This window comes from Leucopleurus acutus, assembly GCF_964270905.1.
Source record: "Leucopleurus acutus genome assembly, chromosome: 2".
NCBI lineage: Eukaryota > Metazoa > Chordata > Mammalia > Artiodactyla > Delphinidae > Leucopleurus > Leucopleurus acutus.
This window is the reverse complement of record NC_139143.1, coordinates 24,986,633-25,003,194: the sequence shown is the minus strand read 5'-3', so window position 1 is coordinate 25,003,194 and position 16,562 is coordinate 24,986,633. Positions and strand designations below refer to the sequence as shown.

The 16,562-nt window shown below is 49.7% G+C and overlaps 1 protein-coding gene across 1 annotated transcript in view; it reads right to left on the bottom strand.

The window, feature by feature from the left end:
* Nucleotides 1–16,562, bottom strand: part of LOC309958614 (kinesin-like protein KIF28P) — an 88,146-nt gene that overhangs the window by 22,411 nt on the left and 49,173 nt on the right. The window contains exons 8-14 of the mRNA XM_082834667.1: nucleotides 15,751–15,818; nucleotides 13,661–13,770; nucleotides 10,938–11,044; nucleotides 9,420–9,510; nucleotides 7,833–7,887; nucleotides 6,138–6,261; nucleotides 4,957–5,101 (exon numbers count right to left, since the gene is read on the bottom strand). Coding sequence (XP_082690793.1) covers nucleotides 4,957–5,101; nucleotides 6,138–6,261; nucleotides 7,833–7,887; nucleotides 9,420–9,510; nucleotides 10,938–11,044; nucleotides 13,661–13,770; nucleotides 15,751–15,818 — 700 coding nt within the window. The remainder of the gene's footprint in view (nucleotides 1–4,956; nucleotides 5,102–6,137; nucleotides 6,262–7,832; nucleotides 7,888–9,419; nucleotides 9,511–10,937; nucleotides 11,045–13,660; nucleotides 13,771–15,750; nucleotides 15,819–16,562) is intronic.

Genomic DNA, 16,562 nt, shown 5'->3' with positions numbered 1-16,562 from the left:
AGTGGTTGAGAGTCCGCCTGCCGATGCAGGGGACACAGGTTCGTGCCCCAGTCCGGGAAGATCCCACATGCCGTGGAGCGGCTGGGCCCGTGAGCCACGGCCACTGAGCCTGCACGTCCGGAGCCTGTGCTCCGCAACAGGAGAGGCCACAACAGTGAGAGGCCCGCGTACCACAAAAAAAAAAAAAAAAAAAATTACAAGCATGTAATAAAACAAACAAAAACCAAGAAAGAAAACTAAGTGAGGAGGAGAGGACACTGCCTGGTTTTACTTAAGCAATTGCTCCACTTAACCCAAGAATCTCAGCAGCATTGTGACAGGAGGCCTTCTGCCTCCAGTTTCCCATCTTGGTCTCAGGGTCCTTGACCCAAGGTGGCTCCACACTCTCCAGGGAGGAGGCTGGGGCAGGAAGAATACAGCTGGCTAAAGGAAGGTCTGGGGATTTCTCGAGAACCGCAGCTGGCACAGAAGCAACCTGTTCTTACTTCTGCTTGGGGTGGCTTGGAGGAGGGGATCACGGAGATGAAGGGTGAGCCAATCCCCCTGCCAGACCTCGGTTGGTGCTGCCTTGTGCCAGGAACTCTCAACTATTTAGGGATTCCCCGCCCTGAGGTCTGACTCCCCAGAACTGCCCACCAGCCGCCTTGCTGAGGACCTACAGTCTTTGCTGGCGCTGAGCACCTTCAGCCCAGCGTCTGGGGCTTGTTCGACCTCATTGCGCTGCCAGCCCTGGGCTGGAAAGGCAGGTGTGCCGTCCATTTATTTTGCTAAAATTCTGAAGAAAAATCTTTGGTATACGAAAAAGGGAGGAACTATTTTGCACACATGTAGGCACACCCCACGAGGCACACCCCACGGCTCTCCAAGCATGGGTTTATAAGGCAAGTTCAGGCAGGGCATGCGGGCTGGAGAGAAGGTACCGGCACACGTGAGACGCTCCTCGTTTGGGAAGCCCAGCACAGCCAGAGACCTCGGTGGAGCCCAAGCTCAGGTGGCTTCCAGGAGCCCTGGTACCATGGCCTCCCCTGAGGGGAGTGAGCCGGGGCCTGGAGATGGGAGGGGAGGTAAGGTGGTCAAGAGCCTCCATCTGAGGCGAGGGAAGAGACGGACAAAGGAAGATGCCAGAGCTCCTGAATGCTCCTACGGACGAGGAATCCCAGGTTGTTGGGCAGTGGAGGCTGGGCTGAGAGGATAAGGGGAGCCTTTGACTCAGAAACCTAAGGCTGTAATTTATTCTAGGCTAGGGTCTGGTTTTCGTTCATCACTGTCTCTCCAGGCTCCCAGTCAGCATCTTTAGCTGTTGGGCCATAGCTTCTATAGGCCCAAAAGGCCCCTGGGTGGGGCTGGGAGGTGAGTGGAGAGGACAGACCCTAGCCTGCCCTGCCCTGGGGGGAACCCAATATCCAGGCATGGGCCTCCTGGGGCAGGGTGTTCTCAGACAGAACAGAGCAGGACGTGCCCACATTTGGGCCCTAGGTCATGTACGTGTGCATGACTAAGCTTCTGTGTGGGAGCTGATCTGGTTAATCTCATTCATCATTCATTCAACAAACACTTACTGAAGGCCCATTGCTAGGCCGTTATCAGACTCTGGGGATTCAGAAGTGAACCTGCTCTCGTCAGCTCTGTAAGGACAGGGCATTTCTTTGCTCACTGCTGGATCCCCAGGGCTTAGAACCACATCTGGCACATAGTAGGAGCTCAGTAAATACTTGTTGAGTGAAGGAATATATAAGTGAATGGGTAAACAAGAGAAAAAAAAATCCCAGCTAGAGCTTATATTCTCAGGTGGACAAATGAATAATAATCAAACTAATAAATAAAATAATTTTAAAATGTAATGAATGCTAGGACAGAAATAGAGTTAAATAAGAAAGAATAAACAAACGAAGCCAAGAAAGGGGAAGATCTATCTGAGGAGGTAATTTTTGAGCTGAGAGATGAAAGATGAAAATGAGCCAAAGATGGAAAGAAAAGCAAGCAATAAGTGCAAAGGCCCTGAGGCAGAAAGGGCTTGATGTGTTGGAGGAGCAGAAAGGAGACCAGTGAGGTTCAAACTGGGGTGAGGAGAGAGTGGTGTGAGATGGGGTTGGAGAGAGAGCGTGAGGTAGATCATAAAGGGCCTTCAAGAACGTGGTAGGGAGTTTGGGTTTTATTCTAAGAACACTGAGAAGTTGGTGAATATTTTGCAGCCCGAGTGTATCATGATCTGATAAGTTCAGAGACGACTACACTGTTCAGGTAAGAGAAGATGATGGCTTGCACTGAAATGGTGGCACAGGAGGATGGAGAAAAGGCAGACTGGATGAAGAAGTGAGGGAAAGGAGGAGGCCTAGATTTTTGCCTTGAGCAGTTGTTTGCCAAGATGATAAGTCCTGGGAATGAGAACAGGCTTGGAGTGAGTGGGGAGTCAAGGCTCTGTTTTGGACACTTTCATGTTGAGACGCCTGTGAGTCATGCAAGCAGAGATATCAAGAAGGCAGCTGGATGGGGGTATCAAGAGATATCAAGGGACAGCAAGAAGACAGAGGAGCTGAGGGTTGTCAGCACAGATGGCACTTAGAGCCACTGAGAATGATGAGAGCAGAGTCGGGAAAGCATCCATCTAGAGAAGAGTCCTAAGGTCCAAGCTCTGGGGCTCTCCGAATTTCAAGATGGGTTAGACGAGGAGAACCAGGAAAGGGAATGTGGAAGAAGTGGCCTAGAAGAAAACCAGGAGAACATACGGTTCCAAGAGTCAAATATCTCCAAAAGGAGAGAGGGCTCAACCGCGTAAGATGTTGCTGAGACCTCGGTAAGATGTGTGCAGACAAGCGCCTGCTAGATCTGGAACGCAGAGGGATCAGGGTCAGGCACGAGTGGGACAGAAGCCAGACTGGAGATGAGAAAATGGAAACAACTTCCTAGTTTTCTATAAAAGGGAACAAAAAGAAATATGGCAGGAGCTCGAGGGAGATGTGGGTCTAAGCGTTTGTTTTTATGGTGGAAGATAGTGGAGCATGTTTGCATGTGATAGAATGACCCATGGAGAGCATTTAGTGATGCAGGAGGGTGAGAGGAGGGGGCTCTTCAGAGACAAATGCCTGAGAAGGTGAGAGGGATGGAATCCAGAGGACAGATGGAGAAAATGGGCAAACATACTAAGTTCGCCCACCAAGAGAAAGATAAAAATAAACCCTGTGGTATTGAACTGGAACTGGAGGTATTACTAACTTATGGTTTTACAGAATAGGTGAAGCTATAATATGTGTGTGGGAACCATGTATCTATACAGCAGTTTGCACACATAGTCCCAGATCTTGATTTATAAATGTCCTTCTCCACCAAAAGGAATCAGGATCCTTGGAGAAATGACTGACACCATAGCTGGGACTGAGAGCCCACGAGACAAACCTGGAATATCTTTTGATGCCAGAAAGTAGGCTAGTGTTTAAAGAATGAGGAGGAATGTCAGGAAGACACAGAATCCAGCTTGAAGGGGCTCCCACTGGCCAAATCCAGGACAGTTTGCACCTCAAAATAAATTATGAAAGCAACAGCTTATAACTTATGGAGTAAAACAGGACTCTATGAGTTCACAGGGACATAAACAAATGAATAAACAAATAAATAGGAGGGAACACATTTCTTGTAGTAACGTTGTTTCAAATAAAGGTAGAAGAAATGGTGGAGCTAGAAATTCACCATTTGACAAAAATCATACTAATCATCCAATGATCAAAGGGTGATAAAATTAGTGGATGACAGTGTGATGAGGTATAGGATACCTACATATCAAAGTCTCTCCCCATAAAATATTTATTAATCAAAAAGATAGGATTAGTCATTTTACCGTGGAGAAACCTGGCAGACACCCCCCTAACCAAGTGATCACAAAAAATGGACAACCTGACACCATGTGCCTTCTGATGTGAGGCACAGAGGCTACAACATCACTTTGCTGGCATTCCTGCCAAAAATGTATCACCCCAGTCCCATCAGGAGGAAACATCATAAAAACCCAAACAAAGGAACATTATACAAAATGATTGGCCTTTAGGAAGTATACAATGTGGTATTTAAGGATAAAGGAGCATCATGTCTGCAACTTACTCTGAAATGGTTCAGGAAAAAAATTATATATATGTGTGTACATATATATATACACACACATATACATATATAAGAAAGCAAATGTAGTAAAATATTTAAACAGGAATCTGAGCAGAGTGTGTTTGAGAGTTCAGTGCGCTACTCTGGAAACTTTTCCGTACCTTTCAAGAAATGTCAGAGTTAAGAATAACCCACAAAATGCTTGCCCACCTTGGCAAGGGGCTCCAGAGAACTGGGGCTAAAGGCGTCTGAGCTCAAAGACAGGCTGGCTGACTCTTGGCCAAGATGCTTTGGGAAGTGTGCCCATGAGAGAGCCACGTGGTGATCACAGAAGAAAAGGTTTCAGGGGCAAAAGGGAGAGCTGTCAAGACGTCATACAAAGCATGGAGATAGGGCCAAAGGATGACTTTCCTTTCCTAGCAGAGCCCGTGTAAGGAGATTCCGGTCCCCCAGGGGCTGCAAAGGGGGCAGGGGGTACCCTCAATACTGACTACTGATTAGGGCCAGACTCTGAGCCGTTAGATATTAATTTACAGAAGACTAAATTTAGAAGACTGGCACACTGAAATGAATTTTTGTCCAGGAGAAGATTATCTCCCTGAAGGCATGAATTAGCTGTGCCGGACCCAGCAATCGCATTTCAGCATCCTCCTATCCCAGTGTTGTATCCACTCTCCACTCCTCGAAACAAATCTTTGACGTGTGCTCACTCTGTATGAAAATCATACCTTTACTTTTCTAAACATTGTATTTTGACACAATAGAAGATGATTTTCTTAAGGAAAGCAGGAGAGCACACAGTGGAAGCAGCTGCTTTCACATCCACCCGTGGAAAATGCCAGCAGTCAGGCCCAGGCTGCTCACCGAGCGTGTCCACGCTCACTCCCTCCGAAGCCGCTCTCTCCAGCTGGAAAAAGTCATAATCAAATCTGCTCAAGTCCTCACTGCCTCGCTCTGAAGGAAACCCGATGTAGAGGTAGGCGCTGTTGGATCCCAAAATAATTCGGTCCTAGGGAGGAGAGAGTGGGCTCGGAGGGAAGAGGCCAGAGGAGGTGAGCCAGCTCCTCTGTGTAAATCCTGAGACCCTGTTTATCCCCCAAACAGGAAAGAGACCCATAAACGAGGAGGGAAGAGGGGGCCTCTTGCTTTTTCGTGCTTTCACTGACTCCTTCCTTTATTCCACACTCTCCACCAGGCGCTGAGAGTCGGTGGGGACCGGGCAGACCCATCCCTCCCCTCCGGGACTTGATGAACTAACGATGTAATCACAGTGATGTAATCACAGCCCAGCCCATGCAGGATGCTGGGAGGAAAAGGGCGGGCCTTCTGTAGAGTGTATGGGGCCTAATTTACACTGGGGATTAGAGAAGACCTCTTGGAAGGTGCACTATTTAAGGTGACACGTCAAGTGTGTTAAGTTTCGGCGAGGCTGAGAAGGCCGCTGCCCACCGGAGCCTGGCCCGTTTTGAGCATCCAAGGGGTCGTGTGGCCGAGGGAGGCCCAGGCAGAGCAGTGAGGCCAGAGAGGCAGCAGATGGGCCGGCTCCCTGGGGTGTCCTAAAAGGGAGGTCATCGAAGGATTTCCGAGAAAGGGGTGGCCTGCTCCAGTGTGCTTGTCTCAAAGGCTCTCTGTGGCTAAAGGTGGAAAAGGGACTGGAGAGGGGCCTGGAGCCCCTGTGCTGCTGGGACTCGGGCCAGGGTGGTGGCAGGAGACGAGGAGAGCCCGATGTTGGCAAGGGGCTGGCAGTCCCTCTCCACGGCAGGTTTTAAAAATCTAAAATGTCATACGGGGGTTCGAGCTGGAAGGATTTTGGCGATCACCTAGTTCACCCCTCTCTGCTTTATGGGCGAGGCCCGAGGAGGTGAAGTGACTTCCCCAGGACACACGGGGAGTTAACCTCAGGTCTCCTGAGCCCACAGCTGTGACCTTGTCATCACTGTGACACGTAGCAGAGGGACACGAGGGCGTCAGCTCCCAGCCCTGCCCACCTCCCTCCAGCTCTCGGACAAACTTGGGAAACCCTGTGGCTCCGCAGGAGAGTTTACCAAATGCTGCAGCTTCGTCTTGGTCGTGATGGGCACCCCGTTGACGATGACCTTGCCTTTGCCGTGTGGAGTCACCGTCACTTTACCATCCGAATTTGTGAAGGTAGCGTGTTTATCTGAAATTCTAAAAGGATAAGACTGTGTCTAAGAGACCAAATAAATTATGATTTTAGTGAACAGTTTAGATCATCCTTTGTCATTTGCACAATCAGGTAAATGGGAAGTACCATATCCTACATTCCCTACAGCTGCCAAGGAAGCCCTGTGGGGCTCCTGTGTGCTGGCTCCGTGGGTGGACATGGAGAGGTGGGTGCAGGGACTCTGCCCTCCAGCGGGGAGACAACAAAGCAATCATTTCTCAGTGGAACCCCGCCCCTCCCCCACCCCAGTACTAGAGCCCTCAGGGGATGCACAGGCCGGTAGGATTGAGAGGAGGGGAAATGGAAAGAAAGGTGTTTCAGAAGAGACACTTGGGAAGGTGACTTAATAATGTGGCCACATATTGCTGAGAAGTTTAGGTCTGGTTCTTGGTCTTTATCTATACAAATCCAGACTTGAGATGTTACAGGATTTGGGGTCAGTATCAGAGGTGTCAGATTGGCTGCCCAACAGACGTCATCTCTGTGCCCTGAATGACCGGCTTCCTGGCTGTTCTAGAATGTTCCTGGACTCCTTGGCTGTCATGGAATGTTCGGGAAGTCGAGACACACAACAGCCACCCGGAGCCCTTGTCTGCCTGGGGCTCAGGGGTCCTGTGGGAAGGTTTGACCCTCAGCTCATCTGGAGTTCAGCCCTTCCAGACCTGTGTGTTAGACTAGGGTCGCTGCAAGAAGTGGTCTGGAAAGGGAGATGAGGGGGTCCCCAGGAACAATCAGAGCAAAGGGCCTGGAGGCCAGTGGTCAGGGTGAGTTACTGCCCACAGGTCCCCCGCCTCCCCTCTCCACACCCCTCCCAGCCACCAACACACACACAAACACACACATACATGCATCCCAGGTGGGCTCAGGAGGGCTGAGGTATGTCGGGGGGACTGGTCAGTAAGGTCCCTCTTTGTAGGGGCTGATTGAGTCTATTGACTGGAAATCTGTGGGCAGTCAGGACACAGTGGTCCTGGAAGAGGGACAGAAACCCTGGAGCAGCAGCCTCCCCAGAAGAGAGGCCACGGAGGTAGGGCCCCACTGTGAGTTTACGAACCCGCCTTGAGGTTCCACAGGGGCTCCTACAAGGATGCTGAGGGGTCCTCAGGGAGGGGATCAGCTCGAAGTCTGGGCTTTGCCTTTGCCGGTTGGTGAGGGCTCCGAGCACAGTGATCTAAGGATGCTTTGCTCTTGGTGGTGGGACCACAAAAGGCATAGGCCACCCGTAGGGGGCCTGTCCTAACTCTCTTCACTTCCTGCCCCATCTACTCATGTCCATTTGTGGAGAATTATTCCCTTTCTCCCAAGCTCAGAGCCAAGGAAACAAAGTGAGCGCAGCACAAGGGATTTCGGTGACAGAAGAAAACCCTCTGAAGGTGATCTTCCATAAGCATTAGAGTGGGTCCCGAGGAAGGTCTGGTCATATCTTGTCCTTGGTTGTCCGGCAGGGTCTGTGGCCTGGCCTGAGGACGACTGGATGAATTCTGAGAGTCTCCTCTGGATGCAGTGGTCGCGATTCTCTAATGCTGGACAGAGGTGCTGGGTCACGTCAACTTACCCCAAACCTTGAAGAGTGATGGCATTTGAAGCTGCCTGACCCGCATCACACGAACCTGAAAAGAATTACGGTAAGCTGTTTTCAAATTTTTTCAGGATTTGACATTAGTAAGTTAACATATTTGATGTTTGGGAAGTACCATATCCTCTCCAATTAGATCATGTGAAGGGATTTTTTCACTGCGATGTTCAGTCATGATGGTGCACGGACATCACCTTGCCTTGGGGATAACTGTTCTACTTTCTACCTTTTTTGTGATGTTCCTAACTTTCTGTTTGTTTGTTTAGGAAAATATTTTTTATTTAAGAATGTGTCATTTATGTTAACATTTAATGGATTTATTATTGTTATTTTAAATGAATTTTTATTAATTTTTATTGGAGTGTAGTTGATTTACAATGTTGTGTTAGTTTCAGGTGTACAGCAAAGCGAATCAGTTATACATATAAGTATATCCACTCTTTTTTAGATTCTTTTCCCATATAGGTCATTACAGAGTATTGCGTAGAGTTCCCTGTGCTATACAGCAGGTTCTTATTAGTTATCTATGTTATATAGTAGTGAGTATATGTCAACCCCAATGTCTCAATTTCCTCACTTTTTAAAAGTTCTACCTTCTTCATGGGAATTCTGGAGGAAGAAACTGTTGCATCTGGGCCTTAGGAGACCCACTGAAGCCTGGCCACAGGGAAGGCCCTGGTCTGTGAAGTTCTGTTTCTGTCCAGTGACTGAGCCCAAGGACAGTGCTGGGAGCATCACACCAACCTCCTGGGGCTGCCCCCTCATTCAGCCCCCACTGCCGTCCTGCATGAGCCTCTCCTGTCCTGAGTGTGCACAGGGCTAGGGTGGGAAAGCCAAATGGGACTAAATATTGGTGCCGTTTTCCAGTGGATGAATGGATCAACAAAATGTGGCACACACATACAATAGAATATTGTTCAGCCTTAAAAAGGGAGGAAATCCTGACACAGGCTTCAACATGGATGAGCCTGGAAGACATTATGCTAAGTGAAGTAAGCCAGACACAAAAGGACAAATACTGTAAGATTGCACTTATACAAAGTGCCTGGAATAGTCAAATTCATAGAGACAGGAAGTAGAATGGTGGTTGCCAGGGGCTGGGGGAGGGGCTAATGAGGAATTATTGCATAAAGGGGACAGAGTTTCAGTTTGGGAAGACAGAATCAATCTGGAGGTGAGTGCAGGTGAGGGCTGCACAACAACGCAAAGGCCCTTAATGCCAATGAACTGTACGCTCAAAGACGGTTAACATGGGGAATTTTCTGTTATGTGTATTTTTTTTTGCGGTACGCGGGCCTCTCACTGTTGTGGCCTCTCCCATTGCGGAGCACAGGCTCCGGACGCGCAGGCTCAGTGGCCACGGCTCACGGGCCCAGCCGCTCCGCGGCATGTGGGATCTTCCCGGACCGGGGCACGAACCCGTGTCCCCGGCATCGGCAGGCAGACTCTCAACCACTGCGCCACCAGGGGAGCCCTGTTATGTGTATTTTACCACAAAAAAAATCAAAAAGAAAAAAGGGGCAGGAAGCATGAGCAGGACCAGGGCAGGTCTAGAGGAGTGAGTACCAGCTTCAATGAAGTGCTTGAGAACCCCCGTGAGCTGCGGGTCTTCATTGACGTTGAGAAGGTGCGGGAAGGTCTTCATCATCTGCTGCTCCTGGAGGAGAAACAGAGAGAGGGCTTCCTCGCCGGACAGGGCAGCACAGCACAGACAGCAATGTTCCTTCCTATCCACTGCTCCTCGGAGCTGTTTGTCTGTGCATCCCGTCAACTCACCCCATAAAGCAAACCCAGAGGAGGAAAGTGTGACCAGGGGCTTCGCTGACAGAGCAGGTGCGATCCTGGCAGGTCAGCGGTCGGGGGCCTGCATTCATCCCGTCAGGACTGTTGCAAAGCACAGCCGGTTTCCTACTCTGTTCACCATTCCCAGCTGCTCTCGCATGGTTCCCTGCACTTTGGTTTCTACCCCTGCCATTTCTTCAGGCCCCCGGCATCCCCAGCTGTCAGGAGGCCCCATTCTGGTGCTCCGCCTGGGTAATTCTTCCCAGGTTCCACTAAACCATCTGCCCTACATCTCATTCCCCCAAGCCCTTTGGCGAGCAAAATGGGGCCTATTGCATCCCCTCTCTTGGTTACCAAAATGCACTTCATTTTTTAATACAGGTGTTGATTGGTATTGCGGTTATAGAGGTTTGATAGTCAAGCAGAACTGGAATAAGCTATGCAGGCACAAGGAAAGCTTTTAAATCCTGAATTTCTCATAAAGAATAAAGAAGATGAGAGTCCTGGTTCTAACTGTCCATACAGAAGAGAGTCTTAGGTTCTTCACTCTGGATCCTACTTGACCCCTGCAGCCAAGGGTCACAAACCCAGGCACCCCTTACACAGGATGTTACTTTCTTGGCCCTTCTGGCTGCTGGGTGCAGCCATATTACATCCACGCCTCTAGAGTTCTTGGACCCTAACTTAACCTGACCCCCTGCTGCCACAGACCTCCACCCGACTCCACTCCTTCTGCCTGGAGCTCACATCTCTTCTGGCGTCATGAGCCCTTTGGAATCTGGACTGGACCCATCCCACTACTTCTAAAGTCCTCCAGAGCTGGCCCATGACTTTGGAGTTTGTCCAGAGCCTTGTAGCTTTGGGGAGGAAGGTCATGGGAGGCAGGGCATCTCCCTGGCCCGGGTACAGAGTTCACACCCCAGCCCATTTATGATCTGGAATTGGCGGTGAATACCAGATACGTGGTTCAGGGTCACAACTCATAGACCCCAGAAGACAATCATATTCCTCAGATCCTCCCCAAATTCTAATTATCCACAGCCTTGAATTCTATTCTCAGCCTCATGGCCTCTTTGCTTCCTTCCCTTTCATGCCCTGTCATTCTCTCCCCAGCTCTGCCAATAATTTAATTAAGTCATACGTCACATATAACATGTCACATTCACATATTATACATGATACACCTCACCCCGATTATCCACCTGGCATCAACCCAGGCATTGGCGCTTGTCTGGGTAAGGGGCAAGGCCGCCCACCACCCCCCAGATTGTCAGCCTCGGCAGGTGGAGGTGGTAAGCTCACCTGGGCGATGGCCACATAGTACTGCTGCCATTCACTCCGGGCCTGCTCCAGCTGGTGCACCCAGCTCAGCTGATCCGGGGGAGACCTGAGCCGACAGGCTGGCAGCTCTGGAAGGAGGGAGATACTTTAAGCAACTTAAGGCCAATTTAAGGTCTGCAGTGTCAAAGGTGAGGCACAGAATGTCTCAGTCAAAACACGGCACTCTCAGCAGGAGTGGGAAATAGAACTGCACTGACTGCACTTGGCAAGTTCTAGAAAGACTAGGATATTCACAGCGGCTCTATTCACAGTAGTCAAGATGTGGAAGCAGCCTAAGTGTCCATCCGCAGATGAATGGCTAAAGAAGATGTGGTACATATATACAACGGAAGGTTAGCCAAAAACAAGAATGAAATCATGCCATTTGCAGCAACATGGCTGGACCTAGAGATTATCATACTAAGTGAAGTAATCAGAGAAAGAGAAATACCATACAATATCACTTATATGTGGAATCTAAGAAAATAGCACAAATGAGCTTATTTACAAAACAGAAACAGACTCACAGACATAGAAAACAAACTTATGGTTACCAAAGGGGATAGCTGGGAGGTGGGAGGGGGATAAACTAGGAGTTTGGGATGAACATATACACACTACTAATATATAAAATAGATAAACAACAGTGACCTACTGCACAGCACAGGGAACTATACTCAATGTCTTGTAATAACCTATATGGGAAAAGAATCTGAAAAATAATATATATACGTATGTGTAGGTGTATAATTGAATCACTTTGCTATGTATCTGAAACTAACACAGGGCTGCCCTGGTGGCGCAGTGGTTAAGAATCCACCTGCCAATGCAGGGGACACGGGTTCGAGCCCTAGTCCGGGAAGATCCCACATGCTGTGGAGCAACTAAGCCTGTGCACCACAGCTACTGAGCCTGCGCTCTAGAGCCCGTGAGTCACAACTACTGAGCCCACGCACTTAGAGCCCGTGCTCCGCAACAAGAGAAGCCACTGCAATGAGAAGCCCGTGCACCGCAACAAAGAGTAGCCCCGCTCGCAGCAACTAGAGAAAGCCTGAGTGCAGCAACGAAGACCCAACACGGCCAAAAATAAATATATTAATAAAAAGAAACTAATACAACATGGTAAATGAACTCTACTTCAATAATTAAAAGAAAAAAAAGACTACGATCACCTCTTAATTCAAAGGAAACTAGAGCAAGGAGGTCCTTTGTAGGAGGAGCACTGAACCTCAGCAATCTGTTTTTTTAATCATGTGGGCATGTGAGAGCATTTCAGGGCATTCCTGTAAAGTCAGGGGATTCAGGAAGAATCAAAGATTTATCTTACCTTGTTTTTCATGTGTTCCGTATCTGTGCTTATGAATAATGGGAATTAGATGCTATATTTAGGTCAACATCTGCATGTCCGGATTTCAGAGGTACGGAGATTTGTGACAGAGCAGAGTCATGCCTGGACCAGATGTGGGCACAGCCTCTAATTTAGGAAGTGCGTGGTTGAGTCTGAAGCCTTAGTGAGTCAGGACTTGGGAACCCAGAGATATGCCAGATGGGGCCAACCTGTCCTCGAACAGAACATCCATGGGGGCAGCCAGGTGTGTGTGCATGCGGGAGCGGCTTGTGGTTGGGAAGTGTTGCCATCGCCAGACAGAGAGCCCGTGTGGCACGAGGGAGCCCGGTCGGGCGCGGGGAACGGCTACCAAGGGCCGGACGATGACAGTGGGGGCACACTCCACTAAGAGCACTGAGCGCAGGGCTCTCAGACCTTCTGGTCTGGCTGTTTTGATGCTGAACGCTTTTACCAATTCTACTTCAACAGTTTTATATTTTGTCCTTTCCATCCATACCATTCTAAATTGTTCATGGGCATAAAATTACACACACCTCATGCTGCCATGCTGAAATCTCAGGCCTTCACTCAAAGCAGTGGTCCTCAATCACTGTACAGTGGGCCACCTTAAGGTGGGCACTTTAAGAACCACTGCTGCCCCCGGGATGGATTAATTGGTCCAGATGGCGCACAGTCACCAGGTGACTCTAACGTGCAGCCAGGGCTGAGGAGAGTCTTAGAAGAGGGTGCTGGGGGTGGTGCTTCTTAGCTCCAAACATCACTTAACTGCATGAGGCCATCAGCCGAATAAACGCCCTTAGGGCCACCGTCCAAATCTGGTAAGGAAAAAGTAGTCCCCGTGGAAAGAATAACCTCAAAATAAAAATGGCAATTAAAAAAAAATGAGACTAAAATGACCATTTAAAAAGGACAAGGCCAGGGCTTCCCTGGCGGCGCAGTGGTTGAGAGTCCGCCTGCCGATGCAGGGGACACGGGTTCGTGCCCCGGTCCGGGAAGATCTCACATGCCGCAGAGCGGCTGGGCCCGTGAGCCATGGCCGCTGAGCCTGCGCGTCTGGAGCCTGTGCTCCGCAACGGGAGAGGCCACAACAGTGAGAGGCCCGCGTAGCGCAAAAAAAAAAAAAAAAAAAAAAAGGACAAGGCCATTATTTCTCATAACTGCTGTGAACCTACATTCAGGCCAAAATGTCCTGGCCAAAGGCCCAGGGGTGCCCCAACCTGCCCTAGGGCTCCCCTAAGACTCTACCCAGGGGTTGGCCCCCAGGCCTGGGCCTGGCCACGGCCCCTCCCTTCCTCCCTCCCACTCCCAGCCTCCTGGCTGCTGGCTTGGACCCGCGCTGACTCCTGACTCGGTTTACCTGCCATTCTGGAGTTTCCACACCCAAGCAGCAGTTTGTTGTTCTCTGCCCTGGACTCTCTCATCAGGGTCGAGGTGTTGACCACAGCTTTGCTCCGGATCTTCTTAGCCCTGTGCAAAGGTGGACACACAACCAGGCCCTGGACCTTTTGCAGCTGGAGCAGTACCACCAGATCACTGGCTGGAAACTGGGCTCTGGTCTCAGAAGGTCAAAGTGGGAGCCTTTCATGCCCAAGTGATTCGAAACTCCACCATGTAAGGTTCCAGTAAATCATGAAGACCAGAAGAGACTCAGAGATATCCAGGGTTCAAATAAATAGGAGCAGCTCAACCGAGGCCTGGAGCCTGCCCGCCACGTGTTCTGGGCCCTGAACACACTCCCCCAGCTGGGCTGACTTGGTGAATGAAAAACTCTCTTCAGTCACTGCTGCTGCTGCTGCTATAGCACCACAAACCCTGGAGGCTCCCGGTGACTCTCTGCCATGTGCGCCAGGCCAGCAGTGGGCTTAGAGATTACCTAGTTCACTCCCAGCAAATGCTGCACGGGGTGTACTTATGCTAAAACATGACTTGCTTTTTATCTGAAATTCAAATTTAACTGGGCATCTTATATTTTATTTGCTAAATCTGACAACCTTACTCCTTTCACTGAGGAAGAGGGTTTCCAAGGCAAGCCCACAGTCGCACAGTCCACGGCAGATCTGGACCTGGAGCCCAGGGCCCCTGGGGACCATTTTCTCCTTCCTCTGCATCACACAGTGTCTCACGTAAAAAGTGCTAGCAACAGATTTACATCTGATAAGCAGAGAGAAAATGACCATTCTAAGTAATACTAAAGACAAAATTCAAGATCGGAGTGGTACAGAAGCTGGAAGAAAATGTCTACTGGAGTCAGGTGATATTGAGACCACGCAGCGCAGAATGAGAATGCAAGTGTTTGTGACTAAAATGCAAGGGCCCCTCCCTGAGAAGACGCCAAAGGAAGACCAGAAGGACAGGCGATTACTTGGGGACATCATAGCAACTACCACTTTTGAGCTTCAGTCCCATGCCGAGCAGAACTTGGCCAGAAACGGTTCATGAACAATCTCAGGTGGTCTTCACCCCACCCAGAGGGTGAGGTATCACCTCCTTCAGCACGTGAGGTCACCGAGGGCCAGCGAGGGTCAGGTCCCGTGGCAGGCAGGGCCAGCTTCTGACACACAGGCCCGTACCTATTAGAACAGGAACCAAGTCCATTTCACATGCCAGCTGCAGCTGCCTGGAACACAGGCTGAGAATTCCAAGCTCCTGAAAGGAGCTGATGGGAACACGGCAGAGGTGGATTCTCAAATCTGCCACGTGAATACGATGCCGGGGTGGGGGCGGCACGCGGTTTCTACCCCTGGTTACAGGCTTCCTCTCCCCAGACCCTCACCTGCCTAGACAGGTCAGGAGGAGTAGGCTCCCACGTGCCTTGAAAAGCAGGAACTCAGCTCTTCCACAGCGTCCTGCAGGGGCTAATCGAGTGGGCTTGTCTCCCCGGCCAGTCCGAAGGGAGGGAACCAGCAGTGAGAGCCCCGCTCTACCCGCACAGGGAGGAGACGCCTGGGATCTGCTGTGTGGGACCTGGAGAAATGAGAAGCAGCTCAGGGAAAGCTGCAGAGCCGGGGGCTGGTTCCCAACTTTGGGAGTGCCTCTGACGTGCTCATCTTTATTATTAGCACAAAAATTCCCTGCCTGCCACTATGCTCTACGTGTGTCCCAGACGACAGAAGGGGAATCTGAATGGTCATGCTATGTGGCAGGAAAATGCAGGGGGACAGATAAGTGACCACATCAGGATTGGGATCAGTGCTTCCTCCCATGGGTGTGAGCCCACGGCTCCTCCGCCATCCAGGGCTGGAGCGACAAAATGACAGGCTCAGGAGGGTCCTGAGCCCCTAATTCGACCTCCTTTTATTTGTTTTATTTTCTCTCACAAATCCCTTTGTTCTTCCTTCTTCTGGGCCCCTTCCTGAGACGCCAACCCATCAAGTATAAGGGTACTAGAAGGATTTGCCAGATTTAGAACCTAGAACCACTGTGGATAGTAAGTATTCATAAACGTACCTTTCAGCATATCTTAATGTTGATAAAGTTTCCTCGTAGCAGATGTCAGCCAGACTTATGGCTGCTATCTGCAAAAAATAACCTTTTCAGATTTTGTTTTTCATATAAGGTTTTAGAGCTATTGTTGTCGATATTACACAACTAACAGTCACGGAACATCTTGTAATTTGTGGTACTGTTCAAACTTTACAACTCAGACAGAAAACTCAGGCTTAGAGAAGAATAATGTGCCAAGGTCACTCAGATAATAACTGGCAGAGCTGGGACCTGGACCAGCCCTGACTTGACACCTGTGCAGCTAACCTCTGTCCTACGTGTCCCTCAGCACTGAGTCCCCAGCAGATTTCCTCGGGGATTTAAATGACCGTTGAACCCTGGCACTGCAGAGACCAATCAATAAATCATTACTGAGTAGCCACTTGTATGGTTTCAAGCCTGGCTATTGACTTTGGCTTAATTGTTCTAGAAATCAAATGAGAAAACAAACGTTTTGATGAGCTGGAGGTGGGCAGGGTCACTGAGGGTGAACAGGGGGGAGTGTGATTACCCAGGCAGCAGCTTGTAACTTATGGTCCTGGAGGTCAAGATTCAGAGCATAAGGGCCTGGTGAATAGTCCTTTACCTTTGTCCAGCTTTGCAGCTTTTAAAGCTTGTTCATTATATGATCTCATTTAATCACCACAGCAGTATTTCCAAGGCGAGCTTGTTATCTTCACTTTGGGAAGGAGGAAGAGGAGGTCTGGGATTGGAGCCATGGAGCCTCAAGAGCTTGGATGTTTAACATTCAGAGGAGTCTTATGGGCCTTCTTTTA